This window comes from Gambusia affinis, linkage group LG01, assembly GCF_019740435.1.
Source record: "Gambusia affinis linkage group LG01, SWU_Gaff_1.0, whole genome shotgun sequence".
Lineage (NCBI taxonomy): Eukaryota > Metazoa > Chordata > Actinopteri > Cyprinodontiformes > Poeciliidae > Gambusia > Gambusia affinis.
This window is the reverse complement of record NC_057868.1, coordinates 19,244,793-19,266,968: the sequence shown is the minus strand read 5'-3', so window position 1 is coordinate 19,266,968 and position 22,176 is coordinate 19,244,793. Positions and strand designations below refer to the sequence as shown.

General features: G+C 38.0%; 1 protein-coding gene across 1 annotated transcript in view; it reads left to right on the top strand.

Moving 5' to 3' along the window:
• The window catches only part of LOC122840476 (plexin-A1-like), a 124,080-nt gene that overhangs the window by 54,939 nt on the left and 46,965 nt on the right, over positions 1-22,176 (top strand). Inside the window, exons 12-15 of the mRNA XM_044136879.1 lie at positions 838-958; positions 1,850-1,986; positions 6,274-6,441; positions 13,462-13,555. Coding sequence (XP_043992814.1) covers positions 838-958; positions 1,850-1,986; positions 6,274-6,441; positions 13,462-13,555 — 520 coding nt within the window. The remainder of the gene's footprint in view (positions 1-837; positions 959-1,849; positions 1,987-6,273; positions 6,442-13,461; positions 13,556-22,176) is intronic.

Here is a 22,176-nt window from a genome sequence, read left to right as displayed (position 1 = left end):
TGCTCTGCGAATGCTTTGAAAAAATAAAAAACAGGAGCCTTCACCTTCCAGCAGGATGATAGCACTAACAATAATGTTGACATCAATGCTTTAGAATAAAGATTCATATTCATATTGTTAGGCTGGTTCCAGGAATACCGAGTAAAAGTGCAGGCCACACTTTTCAGATGTTTATTTGCAAAACATTATTGAAAACTGTGTATCTTTATTTTCTTCCTGTTAAAAGTCATGCTGTACTTCGGTTGAATATTCAAATGAGTTTTTTTTTTGTTTGTTTGTTTTTTTTTTAGAAATGCAAACTGTAGTCACCTCATCAAATTAAACTCCAGAAGCACATAAAAATTTTTCCCATCACACTCGCCGCCTCACTCTGGAACCGTGTTGAAAAGTGACACGGGTTTGTGTTTCTCCCGTTACTCACTGCCTTTGCTCCTTGCTTTTTATTTTTGTCATCCTTCTGTCCTGACATTTACTCCTCTGCAGGGTCCTACACGGCTGAGGAATTGAGTTCACGCAGATCAAACAATCTTCCTGAAGTGCAGTTAGTCGGGAAATGATGCATGTTGAGATAGAGGGCGTCTCAATTCAAATATCTCACACGCATCCGTTATTCTGCGTATTATTCTTGTCGCCTTGGAACTGCTTTCACGTTTGGTTCATGCGTTGCTCTTTTCCATTCTTCCAGCATCGCTTAGATTCAGATTAGGATCCAATCATATGGGGTCCTTGCCGCACTGCAACCCCTGCTGTGGGTGTAACAGTTATTCCTTCAGCTTGAATGTTGTTACTTTGACTTTTCGAAGCAACTATTAAATGTTACCTAACTTTGCCCTGCAGAATCGTTTGTCTTCTGAACGATGCCACTGGCTACCGGGTTCAAGAAGCTCAGGTGGAGGTGTGTGTGAGAGCCTGCGTCAATGACTACAGAGCTCTGTCACCAAGGCCATTCACCTTTGTGGTAAGAAAATTCTTCCACGGCACCTTTGGGATGTTATTTGTTCAGGAATATTTCTGAACTGGATTAAAACTTTCTACTCAGCTCTGCTCATAAAAGTTCAGCTGAAATGGACTTCAAGTTTCTCTTAATGATGGTTTAATGATTCAGTCACATATTGAATCCTCTGTTTGTGTTGTGTGTGTATTAAAATGTTTTTAATGTTTTAAATCCTTGATTAAAACAGAAAAATGTGTTAAGGGCCCATTCCAGTGGTTCAAAATGACCATGTGTTTATGACATAAAATAAATTTGATCAAGTTCTGTATCTTGTTACAACCAAGGTTATTATCGTTAAACAAAAACCAATGAAAGAACGAAAACTACAAGAAAACTAAACATTTCTGTTACTTGGAATAAAAATAAAAACGACTTGAGAGACACAGAGAAACTAACTAAAACTGTCTTGAGCATTTACAAAACTAACGAAAATGAACCAAATCATTCATTTGCCTTAAATTGTAACATTTTCTGTTATTGGTTCCTGGGATGTTGATACATACAACACACACACGCACGCGCACACACACACACGCACACACCCACACATATATATATATATATGTATATATATATATATATATATATATATATGACATATATATTCCATGAAAAGACTCAAATTACAAGCTAAGCTTTTTCAAAAACCCTGGCCCTAAGCTAAAATATAACTTAAAAAATTCTAAAGTCATAACTAATGAAAATGAAAACAATTCCGAAACTGCAAAATTATGAAAATCTTGGTTATGATGAGATACAAAACATTGCTAAAGCGAGAAACTGTCTGAATGAATTTCTGAAATACTTTCATACTGACCGACCATGCATCGGCTTTCTGGTTTTCCTTTCATCCAGACTCCATACTTCACCCGTGTCCAGCCGTCTCAGGGACCCATTTCGGGCGGGACCCGGGTCACCATTGAGGGAAGCTATCTCAACGCAGGCAGCTCCGTTTCTGTCAGCATCGGACCACAACCCTGCCATTTTAAGAGGTAAGACGCATGTTTGTCTTTTTTTTTTTTTTTTTACTTAATGTTTTCTTTAATTCAAATTCATTTAAAAAAAATATATTATTCCTATATTATTTTAAAAATGACCTAAAGTAATTTCCATCTGATTCACTAAAACTGGATGAACTGTAGATGATACAGAGAATACACCAAGCACCATATTTGCATAATGTTTCACCGTTTGAAGATTTGTCCATGTGTACCTCTAACATGTTATTATCATAAAAACGTTACAAAGACATGTAAGCATGTAATCAGTGTGTGAAGTTAGGCTGCTTTTTTGTTTTTTTTTATGCGTGTGTGAGATGATATTTTTTCCACTGAGTGTGTGCGTGTGTGTGTGTGTGTGTGTGTGTGTGCTTGTTGCTCTCTTGACACCCTGCATCTCTTTGTACAAACTCACACAAGCTTTCCCCTTAATCTACTGGATGGAGGAAGAAGAGCAAAAAAAAAAAAAGAAATCCAAACTATAACCACAGTTGCTTGCATGTCAAATTCATGGATTAGCCTCCCGTAGCTAATCTCTATTGAAGCCAGCGTATGCTCGCTTTGATGTCACAGCAGCCACTTCTGTGCGGCAGCCTCCTCACAGTAATCCCACAGACTCTCCTTCACAACAACTGTTCCCTCACCTCAACTCTGTCTTTATCTGTCACACCCTAACCACGGCACTGTGTTTGTGGCGTCTTGTGAAGATTGCTGGGACAATTTTTTATTTATTTTTTTTTCATCTTATACTTTCCCTCTGGTTTTTTCTTCTGAATGGAGTTGCTATGGTTACAGACCGATGTTGAAGACTCTCCATCCTGTTTTTTTTTTTTTTTTTTTTTTTTTTTTTGATTTCTCATACACATTCGTCTTCCCTCTCCAGCCGCCATAGAGTACAGAGACGTGGTAATGTCTGCAGCACTACATCAAAGTGCGCGTATACACTTTAAGGCATCCTTATAGATTACACACATACTGCTCCCGTGAAATCATGACCCAGAAAAGCAGCCACTACTCAACTGTGCTAAATACATATTAGATCATGTAGCTTCTGAAGACTGTATTTAAGACTGCAATTCAAAATGTTATTTTGCCTATGGGACAAAAATGGATTGAGATGTACTTAAGATCGCATATAAGATAACTCTGTTAATGCCTTGGAAAGAGCAGAAAAATAACAGGTACAGTCATCAGTTAACAAAACTTTGACGTCTTTACATCTTTCCATTGGTGGCCTGAATATGTTAACAGAACCACAAACATCTGTTGTGTTCCTCTTGTCCAAGATCGAGTCACATCCTGGTAAAAAGGAGCCACTTGTTCTATGTTTTACTTCACATCTGGACCCTAGGCTATTGAGAAGCCATTGCTTGGAGGTGTGGACTTTGTGAAAGTTATAAAAGATTGCTTCTGATTTTACCCAATTGCTAACATTTGGCCATGATTTATGTAATATGCTATCTATGCTACGAAGCTTACTGGAAGTTGTGTGGGCTGTTAACAACCCCGTAGGGCAGGGGCCTCGAGGGCCGGTCTCCTGCAACTTTTAGGTGTATCTCTACTTCAATACACCTGAGTCAAATAATGAGGTCATTAGCAGGACTCTGGAGAACCTGACTGCACTTGGACCAGGGAGAGATCTAAGGGTTGCAGGACACAGGCTCTCCAGGACCAGGATTGCCCACCTCTGCCGTAGGGAGCAGGGTCACGACATCTTTGCTGTAATAAAATGTCTGAAACATTCCACTTCATCCAACTTTAACGTGTTTAAGTTGCTTTTTTTGCTGATAAATTGTTTAAATAGGTTGTTCTGGGTTCTATATTTACATTTCTGTATAATTATTGACATCTTTGTATAAATTTGTTTAGTTCTACATAAGAACTAAACAAATTTGCTTAAAGCAGTATGGCTGTAGGTCAGTAAGCCTCGTGTTCGGGTTGAAAAGCATCTCACTCAGTCACATGATGTCGCTCTGTGGCGACTCTGGAGTTGGTTTAGAAAGTGTAGCACTGAAGGGAGATGACAGTCAACTGGAATTGTGTAGGAAGGCAATGAACAAGGTACAGGGCAACAGGTCCAGGAGGACAACTCGGACATCACCCTCCTCAGAAACTCTTCAGTTCATTTAGGAGGACTGGAATGTGTTTTCTGACTAAAAGCAATATTTTTATCCTTGAGACTTCCTCATCAGAAGCCTCAACCACCTCAAATGACTTCTTATGACACATTCAGTCTGTCAGGCTGTCAGTCAGCCTTCTCTAATGGCAGAACACAGGAGGACTGTGGTTGATTTTCAGACCTCAGTGGATAAAATTTGCTTAACATAAAAGGTTTGGCCGATTGAAAATCTCCTAAAATTAGAAAAATCTGGACCGATCTATTGGTCAGCGGATATATCGGTACACTCCCATTGCTGATGGATAGACCTGTCACGATAATAAATCTTGCTGGGCCATTAATGGTGTGCACACAAATAAAAAATAAAAAATAAAATAAAAATATGATATAAGGGCACTAGGGGCATCAAGGATAAAAGGGGGAAGCCTCCTCCGCCACGCCCCACACTGAACCGCTCCACAGGTTCAGTGGTTCACCACCGTCATTCGGTTTGAATCCAAAGTGCTATCAGACAGCAGCTGTCCAGTTAAACCAGCGTTTTCCTGGCTCCCTCCTCCACATGGGGCGTTCATGCTACGCTCTGTGGTAGGAGACCACAAACTTAACAGGTAACTGTCTCCAGTCACTGACACGGTGACGGAAGCGTTGCTCCCTCTCTATTCATTTCTGTGGAGCTTTCACAGTGAGGCGACAGTCACTCATCCTCATCCAGTTGAGCAAACAGCGTAATTCCTGCTTGTGAAATTTCGGTCAAATCTGGAAAGTTCATAATTGTTCGTTTGTTGCTATCTTGTCCCATGGAGGAAATCTGACGTTTTTAGCTGTGTGTTGAGCCGTTACTAAGGAAACGAGAGGGGAGAAGTAACTCGAAGCACCAGAGGGAAGCTTTTTGGTAGAAGGAGAGAGAACACAGCCAAAACAAACAAATGAATGTTATCTCCCTAATTTTCTTATCTAGCTCATTTTAATGTATTGTGTGATTAATTGATTTATTGTTTATTGTTTATTGTTTATTGCGACAGGCCTGCTGCTAAATTGATGGATGATTACATTTTTATTTTAAACCACATCTTCCAGTAGTAACATATTCTAAAAATCTTATCCTGGATTAGGAGAACTGCCTTCTAATATTGCATGTAAATCTGTGGGGTTTCTGGCTCCTGTGTGGATCTGATCGTAACCGGTCGTAAAGTGCAGCCTGCACCAAGGAAGAAAAACAACTACACTCAACCATTAGGACGAAAAGTTGGAACACAATAATATTGAGCGTGAAAATAGTTCTGTTTACAATCCCACTGGCTCCAGTCATTTAAAAACATAGAGAACTGATCAGACTGCAGACAGAAATTAAGTAAACAAACTGTCAACATAAACATAAACGTCAAGGGAAAATTCAGACATCTGTGAGACAGATGTTAAAATCAAGATACGGACTAAGAAGGGTTTCTTAAAGCACATTAGTGGCTCCACATACAGTATGATGCCCCCTAAGTTGTCACTTCTGTCTTTAACGTATCTTTTCTGTCTTTGTTTCAATCATTGCAAACCAGGAACCATCAAACCGAAATGACAGCTCAACTTTTAAAAGTCTCAATACACATGATCACCACTCTGAGTTTTTCCTTTGGCCCTACACTGGAAACTTAGTATACTATTTTACTGTTTAAAGTACTCTACACCAAACCAATGTAAGAGTGGCTGTTAGGGATGCTGGTATTTGATCAAGGTGTGCAGAGTTTTTCTAGGTTTCCAGTAAAACTGTCATGGTGATAAAATACGGTAACTCCACTGGTCATAAAGTTGAATGCTGTCAATGAGCAGTTTGTGGAGGGATGACATAGGCGTTGTTTTCAATGTGACAACAAGTGAGCGATAATTTATAATTTCAAAGTGTTTTGTTTTTTTTTTTCAGTTTTTTTGCTGGTGGAAGTTCTTATAGATGTAATAATCTGCTTCTGGGCCATGACACAAATACGACAGAACAATCCAAACTATTATTCAGACTTACCACTACGCCTCATTTATATTTTTTAATAAATTACAACTCTTATTGGTTTCGTGTCTGTTTTGACATGAGTTTAAGACAGCCCCCTTGATTATTTTAAACTGCTAACAGTTTAAAATAACTTTCCTTACTGGTTTGTTTTATCTTCCCGATTCAGGAGAAATGCACGAGAGATTGTGTGCGTTACCCCAGCTGTACTTTCACCAAGCAGTTCTTCAGTCCTGGTGGACATCGATGACGCCGAGCTCCGGAACCCAGAGGTCAGATTTAACTACACCGAAGACCCCACAGTTCTGAAAATCGAGCCCGACTGGAGCATCGCCAGGTAAACCACGATACTGCGACATCACGTCACTGAGCTCAACCACAAACTTTTAGTTAGTTCTTATTATGAGCCCATTCAGTTTGCTAATAGATCAGCTTAAGTAACAATTTTGAGAAGCAATAATTTGATTTTCTGTAGCGATAAATCTTCCTTTGAGAATCAATGCCAGCATGTAAATTGTGCCCAAATGCAGTGACATCAATGTTCTCTTTTTACCTGGATTTTGGGTCCAGAAGGATCCCTGGAGGAGTACAAGCTCAGGAAAGTTGTTGGCTGTTTTTATGCTGTGTGTGTGGGCGTGTGTGTATGTGTCAGAAGAAGTTTGTTGAAAACATTTTGGAAGCCATCTGAGTCGGGTTAAGTGCTGCATGAGAACACTGGCAGCATGTTTAGATGGAGGTAAACCAATAGTGGCTTTGGAGATTTCTTTTTTTTTTTCTTTTTTCTTAAAGAAATGTTTTAAGAAAACAGTTGAGCAAGAGTGGTTGTGGAAGCAATTAGTTCTTTGTTAATTACAAAATCCTTCAAAAACTTTTTTGATATAAATACCTCTTAGACAGCTCATTTCCTTCTCGCTACTTTTAGAAAAGTTGAAAACCTTTTATCATCCCTATTGTTACTTATCAGCACATTCTAGCAGAGCTTGTTAGGGAAAAGTGTTGAAGCCTTCTCTATTAGCCCAGTAGAACTGGCCAAGGATCAGATGAGGCTCAGTTTTTTTTTTTTTTTTTTTTTTCCCTGACCGCCCACTGTGAGCCTGTGTGGGTTTGTTTGTGTGTGTCAGCTCAAAAACAAGGTTCTACTTCAAGAGGCTCCAGAATGACGACTTCTATAAAAATAGCCGATTTGTATGGAAGTAGCCACCCAAGCCCTTTACTAATGTTCATCATATTATTGCGCAGATCTGAATTACGGATTTTAATCTGCTTAATGGAATCACAATCACAATTTCCAAAAAACTCACATTTTCCGCTAAAAAGTTTTGCCTTAGAATGAGCTCTTTTATATGTAAGATATTAATTTACAAAGCATTATTTGTCTTATTTCACGTAGGCATAAGCAAAATTATGGGAAAACAATTTCTATCTATAAAATGTATCGGCTCAAAGGTTGGCAAATAACGAGAACAAAAATAGGGAGCGAGTGCAGAGATAAAAAGCAGAGGGAAAAGGAGGAACTCTAACAGCATTAGAGCTTCACAGGCTATCTCTGGGAGTTTATTCTGATTGTCTTGTTGTCTGTTCCCTGAAGCATGTACCTAAGCTAAAGAGACTCACTTAGACAAAGAGGAAAGCAACTGGGACAGAGGGACTCTGCACAAATATCCATCAAGCTGAGGAGGAAAAAGGAAGAGTGGGAAGGATCTAGAGGACAGCTCGGCATTTAAGACATGCAGCCTGCCAGCTCCTCTGATGCATTTGTTGCAGTAAAGTAAACATCTAGTCTAAAAATCTGTTCATCTAAATAAATCCTTGGCTTTCTTGTTAATTACTTTCCTTATGCACTGTTTTTTCTTTTAGGTTTTCATGCTTTTTTTTTTTTTAAGTTAAGATTATTCTGATGCATCACAGTGTTTCTGTAAGCTATGATACAATTATTTGGTTCATCCCTGAGAAAATTAAATAGACTTAAAAGATAAATGTATGTATATTATTACACAATAATTATTCATGTTAATTATCAATATACAAAAACTCTATTTTGTTACTTTCTATTTTTTATTCTATTTATTCGATTAGGAAATGTTTGACCCAGAGGTTCATTTGTGAAGTCAGACATTGACATTCATGGTCAAGGTCATCTATGAAGTTGAGGTCAGGATTCTGCAGGACAATCGCGTTCTTCAACACCAAACTCAATAATTTATGTCTTTTTGTACGTTTTATGTAGCAGTGCAGAGTCATGTTGGAACTGAAAGTGGACAAAACTTTTCCCAGAACAATAGAACTTGAACTTGAAGAGTTTCTGTCCTGGATTTCTTTATTTTGATCGATTAAAATAATAGAACTGCAGCGGAAGGAGTAGGTAGATTTAAAGCAGGGGTGTCAAAGTCAAATGGACGGAGGGCCAAATAAAAAATTTAGCTACAAGCCGAGGGCCGGACTGATCGAATGTTCATTGAGATTTTTTTAAATGACGCATTTGGTCTAGTGCAGCGGACCGGCCCAAGCCTTCGTAAATTTCCTGCGGACCGGGAGCGCAGAGGATCGAACGGGGTGCGTTGTGAGGATCGAACGGGTGGTGCGCGTTGTGAGGATCAAGCAGAGGATCGAACGCGTTGTGAGGATCGAACGGGTGAGGGGGGTGAGGATCGAACGGGTGAGGATCGAACGGGTGAGGGGGTGCGTTGTGAGGATCGAACGGGTGACAGAGGATCGAACGGGGGGGGGTGCATCTCGCATTTTTTCAGATGGGGTGCCGGCTTGCTGCGGGCCAGTTCTAATAATAAATCAAGATCATCCCAGGGGCCGTAGAAAATCTTCCCGCGGGCCGGATGTGGCCCGCGGGCCTTGACTCTGACATATGTGATTTAAAGTATAATTTCACTTTGGGTCTTACATGACCTTCCTCTTCAGCTCAGTCATCTGTGCTGTTTGGACATTTAAGTGGCTTCAAACGTTGTGTTACGTGGACCAAAAGTAGTTGCGGGCAAAAAAAAATCAAGCAAATAAAGTTGTCCAATTTTATGTCTTGTAGGAAATGTTTTTTGGATTTAATTGAACAAATTTATGCTCAGAATAAGAACAGGATTTAGGTCATTTACTTGCTATATGTAGCCAAGTTTTAAAAATCTGATAGAAGCTGATTTGGGTGCATTATACCAGTTTATCTGAATTAATATGGTTCTACTTATAAAAATTTGGTTATAAAAAGACAAATACATAGTGTTGTACTTAGTAATTTCCATTATAAGAAAATTATGTGTGTAATAATTTTACCTTGACTACAAATAAAAAGCATCAATCTGCATCAGCCTCCTGTGCTGGACTGGTTCGATTTGCAGCGATTTTTAATTCCACTTGGGGGCCACACAAAATCAGTCCAAGGGCCACTAAAGGGCCTCACTTTGACCACCTGTTTTCGTGTAGCCTTTTTCTGACTTACTTAGACTCATCCAACTCTACTTTATTCGAATGGAAACTTTTCTTGTTTCCGTCTTTGAAAAGTAGTTGCGTTGACCTCAGTATCACTTAATGCACATTACCCCAATGAGGTAGTTTCATTTTTAATAGTAATTTCTTGACAGGTCAACAACCAGGTATCAATAACTTTATCAATAACTTAAGCGTAGGATTTTTTACAATCCTTGACACAAAAATGACACAATTGTGCTTTCCCAGAATTAACTGTGAACAACCTTCACAAAAAAACTCCACTCATCGGTAAAGACTGGCTGAAACCTAAAACCAATAAGAGTGTTGAAATTTCAGCAGTCATGTCTTAAAAAAACAGAGAATAAATGCTGTTCTCGTTGGCAAAGAATAACAGAGGGTATGCCAGCAGAGAAACACTCTGAGAAGCTCAGAAGAATAGTCAGGCTAGAGTCTAATATCTAGCTACAATGTGAGAGACAGTGTACCTACCTTTATCACTTACTCCTGTCAGACCCTTGCATTACAGTTTGCAGCTATTCTAAGCCTGGTTGGATTAGAGCGAGAGATGAATGTCTTGTGTAAGCCTGCCAGACTCCCAGTCCAAGATATTAAGAGCTTCTGTCTCTGCTTCCTCTCAAATCATTTCCTCTGCCGTTAGTGCCTCTGCACCAAGTCATTTGGGATAAGTGTCAGATTAATGCTGAGTAAGAAAAGAGACCTGCATATTGAAGAAGTCAGTGGTAATGCATGGGAAGGTGATGTACTCTTCAGTCCTTGTACTGTGGAAGAGTGACTAAGGTTTGCTTCTGTGATTGGCATCGCTCCACCGCAGAATTGAAATGTCTGTTGCAATCGTCTTGATAATGACTCCTTCGGGGAGTTCTGGTATTCCCATCATGTAGCAGCCATTCAGATAATCACTTGTAAAACACATAGAGCTATGTGTGCAGGATTACATAATGATTTTGCTTGGGGGAGGAATATGTTGGATTGGCATAACTTGGTCATTTAGAATTTTCATCAGGGCTGGTAACTTTATTGGCATTGGTGGTAGCATTGCTGTTGATGTGCAGAGTCAGGAGGAGAGTCACCACGCCGTGGAAAATACAAGGTTAAAACTGTTTGGAGAGTAGTAGGAGCAATAGTGTCATGGTTCTCTTCACAGCAGAAAAGGTTTTCCAGATTTTATGCCATTCTGTCACTTTTAAAAAGCCTTGGAGATCACACTGAGTGTGACACGGTGGTCATTGAAAAGTACAACTGAAAAATGGTGTGTTTATGTGTGGGACTCACTGCTGTTGCAGCAAAAGGTTCTGGGGGATATTAGATGGCTCTGTTGGTAGAGTGTGCCCCACGTTCAAAGGCTGTAATCCTCAACTTGGTTGTCCTGGGTTTTGATTCCCAGTCTTGGGCCATTTGCGGCATGTCTTCCTCCTGTCTCTCCACGCTATTCCCTGTCCCTCTACTCTTCAGTAAAGGCCAGTAGTTCCAAAAAACAAGAAGAAGAAAACAGAAAGCCTGGGTTGGAATCTTTGCTGGAATCTTTTTGCAGTTTGCATGTTCTCCTTGTAAGCATGCATGTTTTTCTCTAGGCACTCTGGCTTTCCTCCACCATTCAAAACCCTATATGTTAGATTAATTAAGGAGGTGTGAGTATGCTTAGACTGTCTGTCCTCTGTTGCCCTTTAATGGGGAGACAGTCAAGGTTTACTTTGCCTCTTACCCACTGACTGCTAAAGAAAGGCACCTGCAACCCTGGAAAAATACACAGGGTTGCAGGTTAGATGGGTAGATGGGTGTAACAACATTTGCATCCCACATACTTGAAGCAGTGCTTCTGTTGTAAAAGTCTTTTTTGATGGAAGATATTATCACCAGACACTTAATTTAGTATACTTTACAAGTACCTGGTTGAACCCCAGTGTGTTACCAGAAGTACCCTAACTCTTAGTACTGTAGATTCAACAATCTGAAACATTCCCCAGAGACTGACAAGAAACTATCACTCACTTGCTTCTGGTTTAAGATCTGGCGACTTTGGAGGAGATTTAGGTAAAATGAACTCACTCTAAATTAAGAAACCAGTTTTTGATGGTTTGAGCTTTTTGACATGGTGGATTACCCTGTAGGAACTAAACATCAGAGGACAGATACAGTGTGGTTATGAAGGAATGGTCATGAACAATACTCAGTTAAACTGGTGTTAAAATAATTCTCAACTGAGATTCAAGAGACCCAAAATGGGTCAAGAAACCCTCTACAATACCAATTACACCACCACTGTTCACCACCACTGTGAACAGCGTGGATCACTGTGTTCCTGTTGCCTAGTCCAAATTCTGGCCTTAACGTCTGAATGTTGGAGCATTCAGCATGTTGGAGATGCTTCAAATTCAGAGATGGTACTCTGGTTTTTTGATATGTTGCCTTTGTACCATCTTAAACCGGGGTAACTATTCCTGTACCAACTCGTCATTGCCGATGCTGGTACCTCACTGGACCATTTATTAGACCGTTCTTGAGAGGTGATTGTACATGAAAACACAAGTAAATTAGTTGTTTCTAATGTATATCCTAAACGACTAACTAGCATGCCTTTTTCAAAGTTCCATCAATATCTATTATGATGCACATTTTATGTTGAGATGCTCATATCTATTGAGTTGCTACCATGTTATTGGCTGATTCACTACAGTTGTTAACCAATTGACAAGGAACACATAATGAAGTGGGAATTGAGTGCAATGTCATCTTCCACTTTATCAAAGTTTGTTGAGGACGGTAATCCTGAATGGCATCATTATCGCTTCAATGTTTTCAAAAGCCGTCCTTTGTTTATCATCTCTTCAAGATTTTATTTCAGGCTTTTATGTGATAGAGACTAAAGCTTATTTCCCAGAAGGGAGTGAGAAACCTGCAGAAAGACTCATGATAGGAAATCTTCTTAGCTATATTTCACTGTGGCACAAATAGCCCAGCAGCAGAGAAAAGTAGTGATCCTTCCGCAGAAAACTGACTCAGAGGCTAGAACCGACACTGTAAAACAAAGACTGTGTCAAGAGGTTGAGACGTCTTTAAAGAACACATCATAAATCTAATTTAAGTTTAGTAAAAAGACTCCCTTTGAGTTGCTGAGTCTCCTGTGATAAAGTCTTTACTTTTCCTATGAACCTTGTGATCTTGCCTCTGAGTCTATTAATCATTTTTGGATGCACCAACATGCCATCTGAGTGAATGGAGCTATTTTTCAGTGAGAAAGTAAAAATCCTCACTAGTTTGACACACACAAAGAATCTTTTAACAAATAAAACATTCGTTTAAAATTATCAGGCACTGTTGCCATCAAAGGAGAAACCCAGAACTGATGCTGTGTGTACAAGAGTCGACATCACACAGTCCTACAGCCTTCACTTTCTTCAAGAACATCGTCTTTCTCTACCGATTTCATTTTTCCTTAACTTTTCTCATATGCTAAGCACAATATTCTGGATATCACGATCTACTTTGAGCCCAAACTTTTTTTATATCAGCAAAGAATGCACAGTGTTCTGTTTTTTTTTTTAGATTTATGCTTAGGTACACAGTAAAGTTAGAAGGCATATAAAGCTACTTGGTAGTTTGAGTTTTGCTTGAAAACTCTCCTGTTTACAAAAATGGTTTTACTATACAAGTAATAAAACTGTTTTATTTCATTTTTGCCAAATAAATACACATACCACTGTTTCTACTTGGAAATTGTATTTGTCACAATTTCAAAATGTACTTTAACCATATTAATGAACAATTAGCAACAAAACAATCTCCTGTATCGTGAAATGAAAGTAGTTATAGTTCAGCAAATTGAAGCAAGATGCAAAGAAAATGTTCCCTGTAACTGTAGGCCAAGGTTTATTTGTCATTTTCTGTTGTTTTTCTCCTTCCACAGTGGTGGAACCCCACTAACAGTGAGTGGGACCAACTTAGCAACCATCCGAGAACCGAAGATCAGGGCCAAATATGGGCAGGCCGAGTCTTTTCACGTGAGTCTCGCATCAGCGACACAAATGTTTTTCTAAGCCGACCTTGAATGAACAAACTCATAATTTAGCTCATAACAAGCTCATAATTTAGTTACGCAAGTAAATTAATGTACTTACATCTAGATTACAAACTGACCAAAGTATGCTGCAATTGCATCATAGAATCCATTTTTCTAGATAAGCGCTTATGTAAAATAACGAAGACAAGTTTGAAAAACAGGCTGGAGCAAAAAAACATCTTCAATGTCATGCTCTGCTTATGTCACGTCTTCTTTATTAACCAGCTACAGACATGCACTGTAACACTACCTCAGGCCGTAGGGGTTTGCAAATGTCACTTTGCCGCACAAGTGTGTCGTACAAGCCTGAGAGATGTGTGAAGGAGAATAAGAAGGTTTGTACACAGTGATGGACCAGGAACAAAGTAATGCATGAAAAATGGTGTGTTAGAAAATAAAAGCGTGACGGCAACGGTTGTTATCACCTCCCCTATTGAACTTTGTTCATCCAGTGTTTTGCTCTGAAAGTCATATAGGGTATAATCACTACCACTATGCAAACATAAATTAAAAATGCCAGTTCTTCTTTAGGCGGTACACATGAAATAATAATAATAAAAGAATTCAGCAGCTTTTAAAAGTGTTGGCAACTAACTAATGTGAAGAGGCAAGTTAATCCACAGCAATAGTGTGATCACCTCTATTATTCTTCAATCTGAACCTCAACTCAGGTAAAAAAAAAAAAATACTGAGTTAATTACAGGGTCTGTAATTAATTGTGTTTTTATTAATATAAATAAATTATACATTGTCAAAATAACCAGCATTTTAAATTCAAAAGCTCTTTTTGCTGCTAAGTTATTGAATAAATAGACATATAAGTTCAACAATAAAGATATTGATTGATGCAAAGTGCATTAATATTTATTCAGCGTTCAAAAGTTTTAAAACCTCTGATCATTCATGGACGTTTTTTGAGTTTCTGTTTAGAAATGTAGACTATGAACGCTGACATTAGCAACGAGGACGTCTGTGCTGCTGCTACATGCTTTGCATTTTGATGCTATTTTAGCGTTGAGTAGCTCTGGTGATATGATAACTTCTTTTAGCATAACTTGAACACAACAATAGTCTTTTCCAGCATCCCATCAGATTGCTTTTTAAGCAAAGATTAACTCCCAGTGGGCTGAGAGAAGCTGCTTTTTCACTTTGCATTAGATTCAACCAGAAACAGGTGAATACAAAGGTTCCAGTCAGAAGCTATATATGACAAAAAATTTATAAAAATGCAATTAAATGCATTAACATTTTTACTGTTAAAATCTATGTAATTAATTCATCAATTAATTAGTGTGTTGAATTTCTGTCCTACTAAAAATATGTGCTTTTAAAATGCAAACTCCTTCTGCTCAAATGAAAGTACAGGAAATCTTGTAAATTCTTGGGGCAGGTCAAAATTTAGTTTTGAACATGTAAATGGGCTGCTTTTCCATTAAACATAGAATTGTACAAATTTAAATTACAAAAGTAATTTTACTTAATGGAAACACTGCAATTTCAAAAACAGTCATGTTTCTTGATAAAAGTTTTGTCTCAAGATGAGATGTTTTTTTCAGCTATGTCAAAATAGATGTATTTTGCAGAACTGCAATGGAGACAGAATTTTTTCAAATCACACGAGTGAAAACCACAAAGAAGTTGACAGAAAGTGGCAGGAGGATAATGATTCATATTTCTGTAAATTTGTCAACTATAATTTGGAACTGCTTAAATCTGTCACTGCCACAATTTTTAGTGACTTATTGCATCAACTAGCTTGTTCATGTGTGATTTCATTTCCATTGCAATTGCAAAATTGTGGTTTTTTTTTACATAAGCAGAACAAAGATTTGTATTGGAAATGCATCCAAAGTCTCCATATTCCCAGCCACAAGTAGGGCCTGCCAACTGCTCATTGCACACGCATGGGAGGAATAAAATCTTTTCAAAACCCAATTGATTGATAAGTGTATGTTTATCTGGTGCCTGCAACATCTCTCCATCCCACCCTCCACTTGTTCTGGTGCCTCCCTGGGCATCTGCCCATATGCACCATCACTGTTGCAAACCAAAGAGAATTTACGTAAAACGTGAGAGTGGAAGAATACAACTCAAAGCCTCTAAATTCCAATGCAACAAAGGAAAGTTTCACATCTTAATGTCAGCAAAATGTGAAAAAGTTCAACGAGTGTGAAAACTTTTAAAAAGCACCATAGAGATAATCTATAGAGAACCTTCACAAAAACTTTGATGATTATGTCTAACAGTCATCAAGGCTGAGAAATGAACTTTAAACAACTCCGAAGCACTTCAACCTGCAGCTGAAGATGGGACTTATTGATGCCGACAGCCTCCACAATGCTTCCCACACAGCCTTTCTGTTAAACTGCTACTTTGCACTTAAAGGACAATACTGATGCTATTCAATGTTGAATGTCATTTACAACTAATCACACTTACATTTCTCAGCATCTGTCAAACAGCTGCGGCCCTTTTTGCCACGTTCCATGACAATACACTGTAAAATGTAAAAGTAAAGTGTACTCAAAAAGAAAAGTGACCTGAACTCATTCCAGCTTACTCTGTTGACTATACTAACTTAAACTTAGCAAAGACAACTTTCTACTGAGGCAAGTAATCAAACTCATCAGCAGCAAGTAACCCGAACTTGGAGTTATGAGTGAGCAAAACGCATCTGCATAACCAGCAAAAAACTCGGCATCATTCGGCAGCTCTCGTTGAACGCACATGCGCATTGGATACTGACGAGTGACGTCGTGTTTGAAAGAAGCTCCGAACTGTCAACAATACGGCGGTTGCTGCAGCTAAGTTTGGTCACGGTAAGTCCCACTGTTTTTTAGTAAACTTATATTCGTTATCTCGGCCGTATAATTCATCCGTAAGTCCAGGTTTTGAGGTTAACTTTATGTGTAATGATTTAGCGATGCCTGGCACTAACGTTAGTCGAAAATATCACGTTTATGTAGTGGCAACAAGATGGAGCGGCAGTGCAAAAAGCTGTCCGGGGCGCAAAAGAAAAAAAGGAAAAGGGATAAGATAAAGATGTTGGCGGGTTAAAAAAGCCGCTGTACTGTTATAGAAGGCTTATGATGAGTAGACTGCCATAGGTGGGACAGCTGTAAACTGTAGGAGAAGCAGCCGTGATGAAGAAGTGTAGGGTCACCAGATTTGGGTTTCTGAAAAGGAGGAAAGAAATGGTAGCACATGTGTGTACATAAAGCACCGATTTCTTTGCCATACAAAGAAACCTGAATGGAGTAGTGGAACGGAGTGGCAATGTAATCACAATGCACTGTAAGCTATGTAATGTGTTTTGAGGCAGTTGACCAAAATCCCTAACGATTTTAAATTCCCCCCGGACATTTTTTTAGGTCTGAAAAGTAGGACATGTCCGGGAAAAAGAGGACGTCTGGTCACCCTAAAGAAGTGTGATGTTGATATGTAATTGTGGTGTTTATTGTTTTTAGGACTGCGAAGACCTCGACGTGTCTCACACCCCATTGGGATCCTGACCATCATTCCTGAGGACAGGCAGGCCTCCACTGACTCACTGCACCTCCAGTCTTCAAGTACTGCCATCATTTTGGAAGGAAGTCTTGTCATGAATGATCTTGGAAATCTTCCACATGCCATGTGTTTGCTCTTTGGACTTATTTATGCTCTGAATTTGGAGTACCCTCAACAACTGAAGTACACCTTTGACTTCATCCAAAGGGTGCTTCTGTCACTTGGACATCAATCACTCAAAATCTTCTGATGCAATGAGTGAATGTGATGTGACATTATGGATCAACGTTGATACCTTTACCCTTATTGGAAAAGTTATTTTTATTTCTTGTTTGATTCTTTTTTGTTGGAGAGAGCATCATTGCACTTGCAGACTACTAAATGGTTTTATGTTAACGAGGAGAAACATTACTTCACTTCACTACTTCACTATTTACTTTATCAATGTTATGATAAATGTTGGGCTCTAGTATTGAGAATTGAGTTTTTGTTTCACACCAGTCAACAAAGACATTTAAGCAGGGATTCTCAAAGTTTTAAAGACTGAGGGCCATTTGTAGGATTCAATATTAGATTGAAGGCTACCCTAGAAAAAAAGTCGTGTCATTTTTTTCCCTAAAAAGTCTATGGAAAACTTTGTTTGTGTATGTAACCACACTTGAGAACCTTGTATTTAAGGTAAACTTGTTTAATTATTAAACATTTTTTTTCCATTCAAACTGTTGTCTGTTGGCTCTTCGTTCCAATAACTTAACACTTTTGGTTCATCTTACTTGAACATATCAAGGCAATCGGTTTCCTGATATTTTGCAAGTAATGTGAACTCTTAAACGTGTACGCATAACATCTTTTACTGAGAACTGCTTACTTGACATAACTCACAATTTGAAGTAGTCATAATTGACATTTTATAGTCAACTTTACTAATGATTTTGAGTTAACGGCACTCAAGTTTACTGCCATTGCATGAGTTGTCTGAATGAATATTTTACAGTTAACCCAATTAATGATTTTGAGTTAACAGTACTCAGGTTTACTGCCTTTATCTGAGTGGTCTAAACATAGTTATTTTTAGCTACTTTACTTGAAGATTTAAAAAAAAACAATGTAAGTGTTTGGTGAAATTTGTAAACAACACACAAGCACCAGGAGCACCGCCCTCAAAGCAGAATTGTATATTGACGTGAGGCTGGTATTACTAGATACTTGAGATTTTATCCAAAGATATACATTGAACTGTAAGGTTAGGTACAAACAAGGGAGCAGAGCTCATTGTCCGTTATTAACAGTTGATCATAAATTTGCAACCAATTTCCATTTCCATTTGGGTCCAACAGCGCCGTAGTTTCACAGGGCATTGCCTTACAAAAAGGATTGGTTATTATACCCAACAGATTCATTTTAGCAAAAAAATTACAGCCTGCATGTTGATTCCAAGTCTGTGTTTTTTAAAGAGCCAAGGACTGCTTGTTTTATATTGTCATGAAAGGAGACAAAATAGACAGAAGAATTGAATATTACATATAAATAGTTTCAGTTTCCAATTGAATCTTATTTTTGCTCAGAACTGCACCGTGTACAACATATATATATATATATATATATATATATATATATATATATATATATATATATATATATATATATATATATATATATGAGATCGTACATAGATACAAAGTTGAACTTGCTAAAATGTGGTGGTAAACATCTTTATATATATTTTATAACTGAGTCCGGGATGAGTGGTGGAGCTCAAACTGGTTGCCTATAAATACTGAAGGTCAGAAATGCACCAAAAATCACTTCCATGGATCTTTATTACTAGATACTTGAGATTTTATCCACAGATTTCACATTGAACTGTCAAGGTTAAAGGTTTTTCCAAAAAAGATTTGAACAATACAGTTCAAACTCCTAAAATAATTTTATTAATTCCAAAGAGTAATGAAATGCCACTGTCTGTATATCTCATGATATATATATATATATATATACACCGTTATATATATATATATATATATATATATAGACACCGATATATATATATATATATATATATATATATATATATATATATAGAGAAACCGATATATATATATATATATATATATATATATGTGTGTAGGAGACAACATTTTAGAAGAATTTATGTCTTACATGTGTACTCTGGTAGCCAAGCAATGACATTTCGTTTACAATTTCACTGTCGTGTTTTTGTCCAATGACAACAAAGTGAGTCTAAGTAATTTTCCAAAGCAGCTCTGAAGATGAAGTCATTCACTGGGACTTTTCTTGTCCCAATCCAGGAACAGCATTATTTTTTCTTGGAGCTGATTGGTTGTCTCTCCAAGACTGGAAATATGGAAGAAGCTAACTTCCATGTTAGCTTCTATAGGAGAGCCAAGACAGTTTCCACTAGGCCAATTAAAGGGCCTTCAAGGGCCTATTAAAGGGACAGTATTATATAAAATCAACTTTTTTGAGCTTTACATCATGTCTTAATGTTATTCGCTTCTCAAAAACATAAAAGGAGTGTTGTTTTGATTCTTCCATGTACTCCAGATCAACAGTATTTCCTTGACTAAAACTTATTTTTTGCTGTTTTTGCTTTTAATAGGATTCTGATACATAAAAAAAAAACCCTGCCTCTTCATACGGCTGCTGTCGATGGATGTTTTTTTTAAAACATAATCTTTCTTTTAAAAATCCCACATATATTGAACATTTTCTGTAATACAAACTGCGAAACTGACGTTGACTAACAAACAGAAACACACACTCATGTTTTTATTTTCTTTCTTTACAAGATGGAGGGGAAGAGAAGCTCTTAAGTGTGTTTACAAGGTCCCTTAGGGGAGAGAAAAGAAAAAGTCTTTTTAATTCATAAATGGAAGCTGAAAGCAAATGCCCACACCTTCCAAGGCCAGCTTGTGTCCTTCAGCCACTTCCCTGAATACAGTTCTCCTCTGCAGCCTGTAGGCCTCTTAAACAGCAGCCTTTTCAATTTGTGTAATTAATTTGTAGCGCTACAAGGGCAGCGTGGAAGCATGCAGGTCTGCGTTCTGGGAGAGTTGGATTATATTGGTTTTCAGTTTCATTAACAGAAAATGAACATGAGTAAGAAAAATTAATTGGTAATTTTTGAGCAGCGTGTGGGTCTGTGTATTATCTCTCCAAGTTCACCTGAAACGTTGGGTCAAGGCGGGATTAAAGCAGATAGATGGATGTGTTGGAGGATTTATGCACATTAATCCACAAAAGCATTTTTATTCCTCAAACTTTTCTACTTTCTGGTAAATTACACACTTTTTTTGTATTTTATTAGACTGACCAACATACACAAAGGTGAAAGCTGCAAAACCTTTTGCTATTCCAGGTTTCTGTCTGGCAATTGACATTTTCAACCTCTGACTCTAGCCACAGATGCTTAACTGGAATTAGTTTGAGACTTTGACTGAGCCATTTTAATGTATAAATATACCTGAACAATTCTGTTCTTTCTCTGGACAAAATGTACAAAGAATTTTTTTTTTTTTATAACAATTTGGAACAGTTTAATATAATGTACTCATAATTACTTCAATGTTAATGAGCAGCCAAATACCTGCATCAGGGGCAGAGGAGGCCCACCCTCTGTTTCTCCCCCTGCAGTACAGCTTTGTCTCTCCCCAAATTTTTTGCTGAAAAAAAACAAATCACTTATTTGTCCAGAAGCCTTCAAATTAAATAGTAATTCACCAACAATATATAATTGCAAATATTAATTTAGGTCCCTGAAAAACTTAGTCATAGTCCTGCATCAAACACCCGTTGGCTCCCACTCTGCAGCCACACACACTACAGATGGTAAGATTAACCAGAAGTTGAACTTCAGGCTAGTGATACTTCTTCATGTTATTATTCAAGTAAAAGTAAAACTACTCTTAAATGTATATATTTTTCTAATGTTTTACTCCACTAACCCACCTCTACAAACAACATGTGAATCCCATGATGGCATAGAGTACGTCCAAAAGTAGAGTTGTTAAAAAATGCATCTGTGTGCAGAATGAAGGGAGATTTTCATTTAAAGAACAAGTTATTTAGAAGTAGCTTTGTCTATTGTCTTACTCTTGGCCCATGATGACACAGAAACTTCACAAAGCATGGCCAACTCAGACCTGATGCCTGAAGTCCCAGGAATGTAACATGCAGCAGAAAAAGCATTAAGAATGAGGTTCTGGGATGTTCAGTCTGAAATGGGAGAGGACACTTTCAAAGAGTTCAAGAAGGTGAACAGTTTTTTTTAATTATTTTGACAGATGAGATGAAGGACATTTATACTTATTTTTTTCTTAGAACAGATACTGATAGTAAATAGTTTTTAAGTGTTTTTGTTTGACTATGTTTACATTCTGGAGATTTCACATACTGCCACTACTTTGCCCTTCCATGTAAACTTTTCTAGATGACCCAAATAACTGACAAAAACGACAAGTGAGCACATGAATAATTGAACTTCTAGAGCACCAAAAAATTCTGTACACAGACATTTATTATAGTATAGAACAATTTAAAATGCGTTTATTTCTGAAGCCATTTCACAGTCGTCCAGTGCGATGCATTTACGTTGAATTCCCCTCTTTAATCCGTTTATCTTCTCGATAGATAAATAATTATGAAGATAAAACAGGACAGATAAAGAGTGTGTTACGCAGCTTATTTCCACGAAGAGACTGAAAGCAGCGTAACCGTTGTAATTTATTTCTTAAAAGATCATTTATTTGCAAAGAGCTTCCCGGTAATTGCCAAATCTCCTGCTTGGCTTGTTGGAGGAACTGCTTACCCAGTGGAAGCGCTGATGAGATGGACAAAAATGCAATTTGGAGAGACGGGATGTGGCGGTAGTTGGTGAGGAGAGGGGGGGGGGTTGCCTGCCACGCAATTAATTTCTCATTTTTTATTAATTTATTTATTTATTATGTTTTTTTGAGGGTTTGGGGAGCGAACACATCCATTTGATCCTGTTGTTTCTTGAGCGTTTCCTGTGTCCCCGTGTGTGTTTTGGAGAGT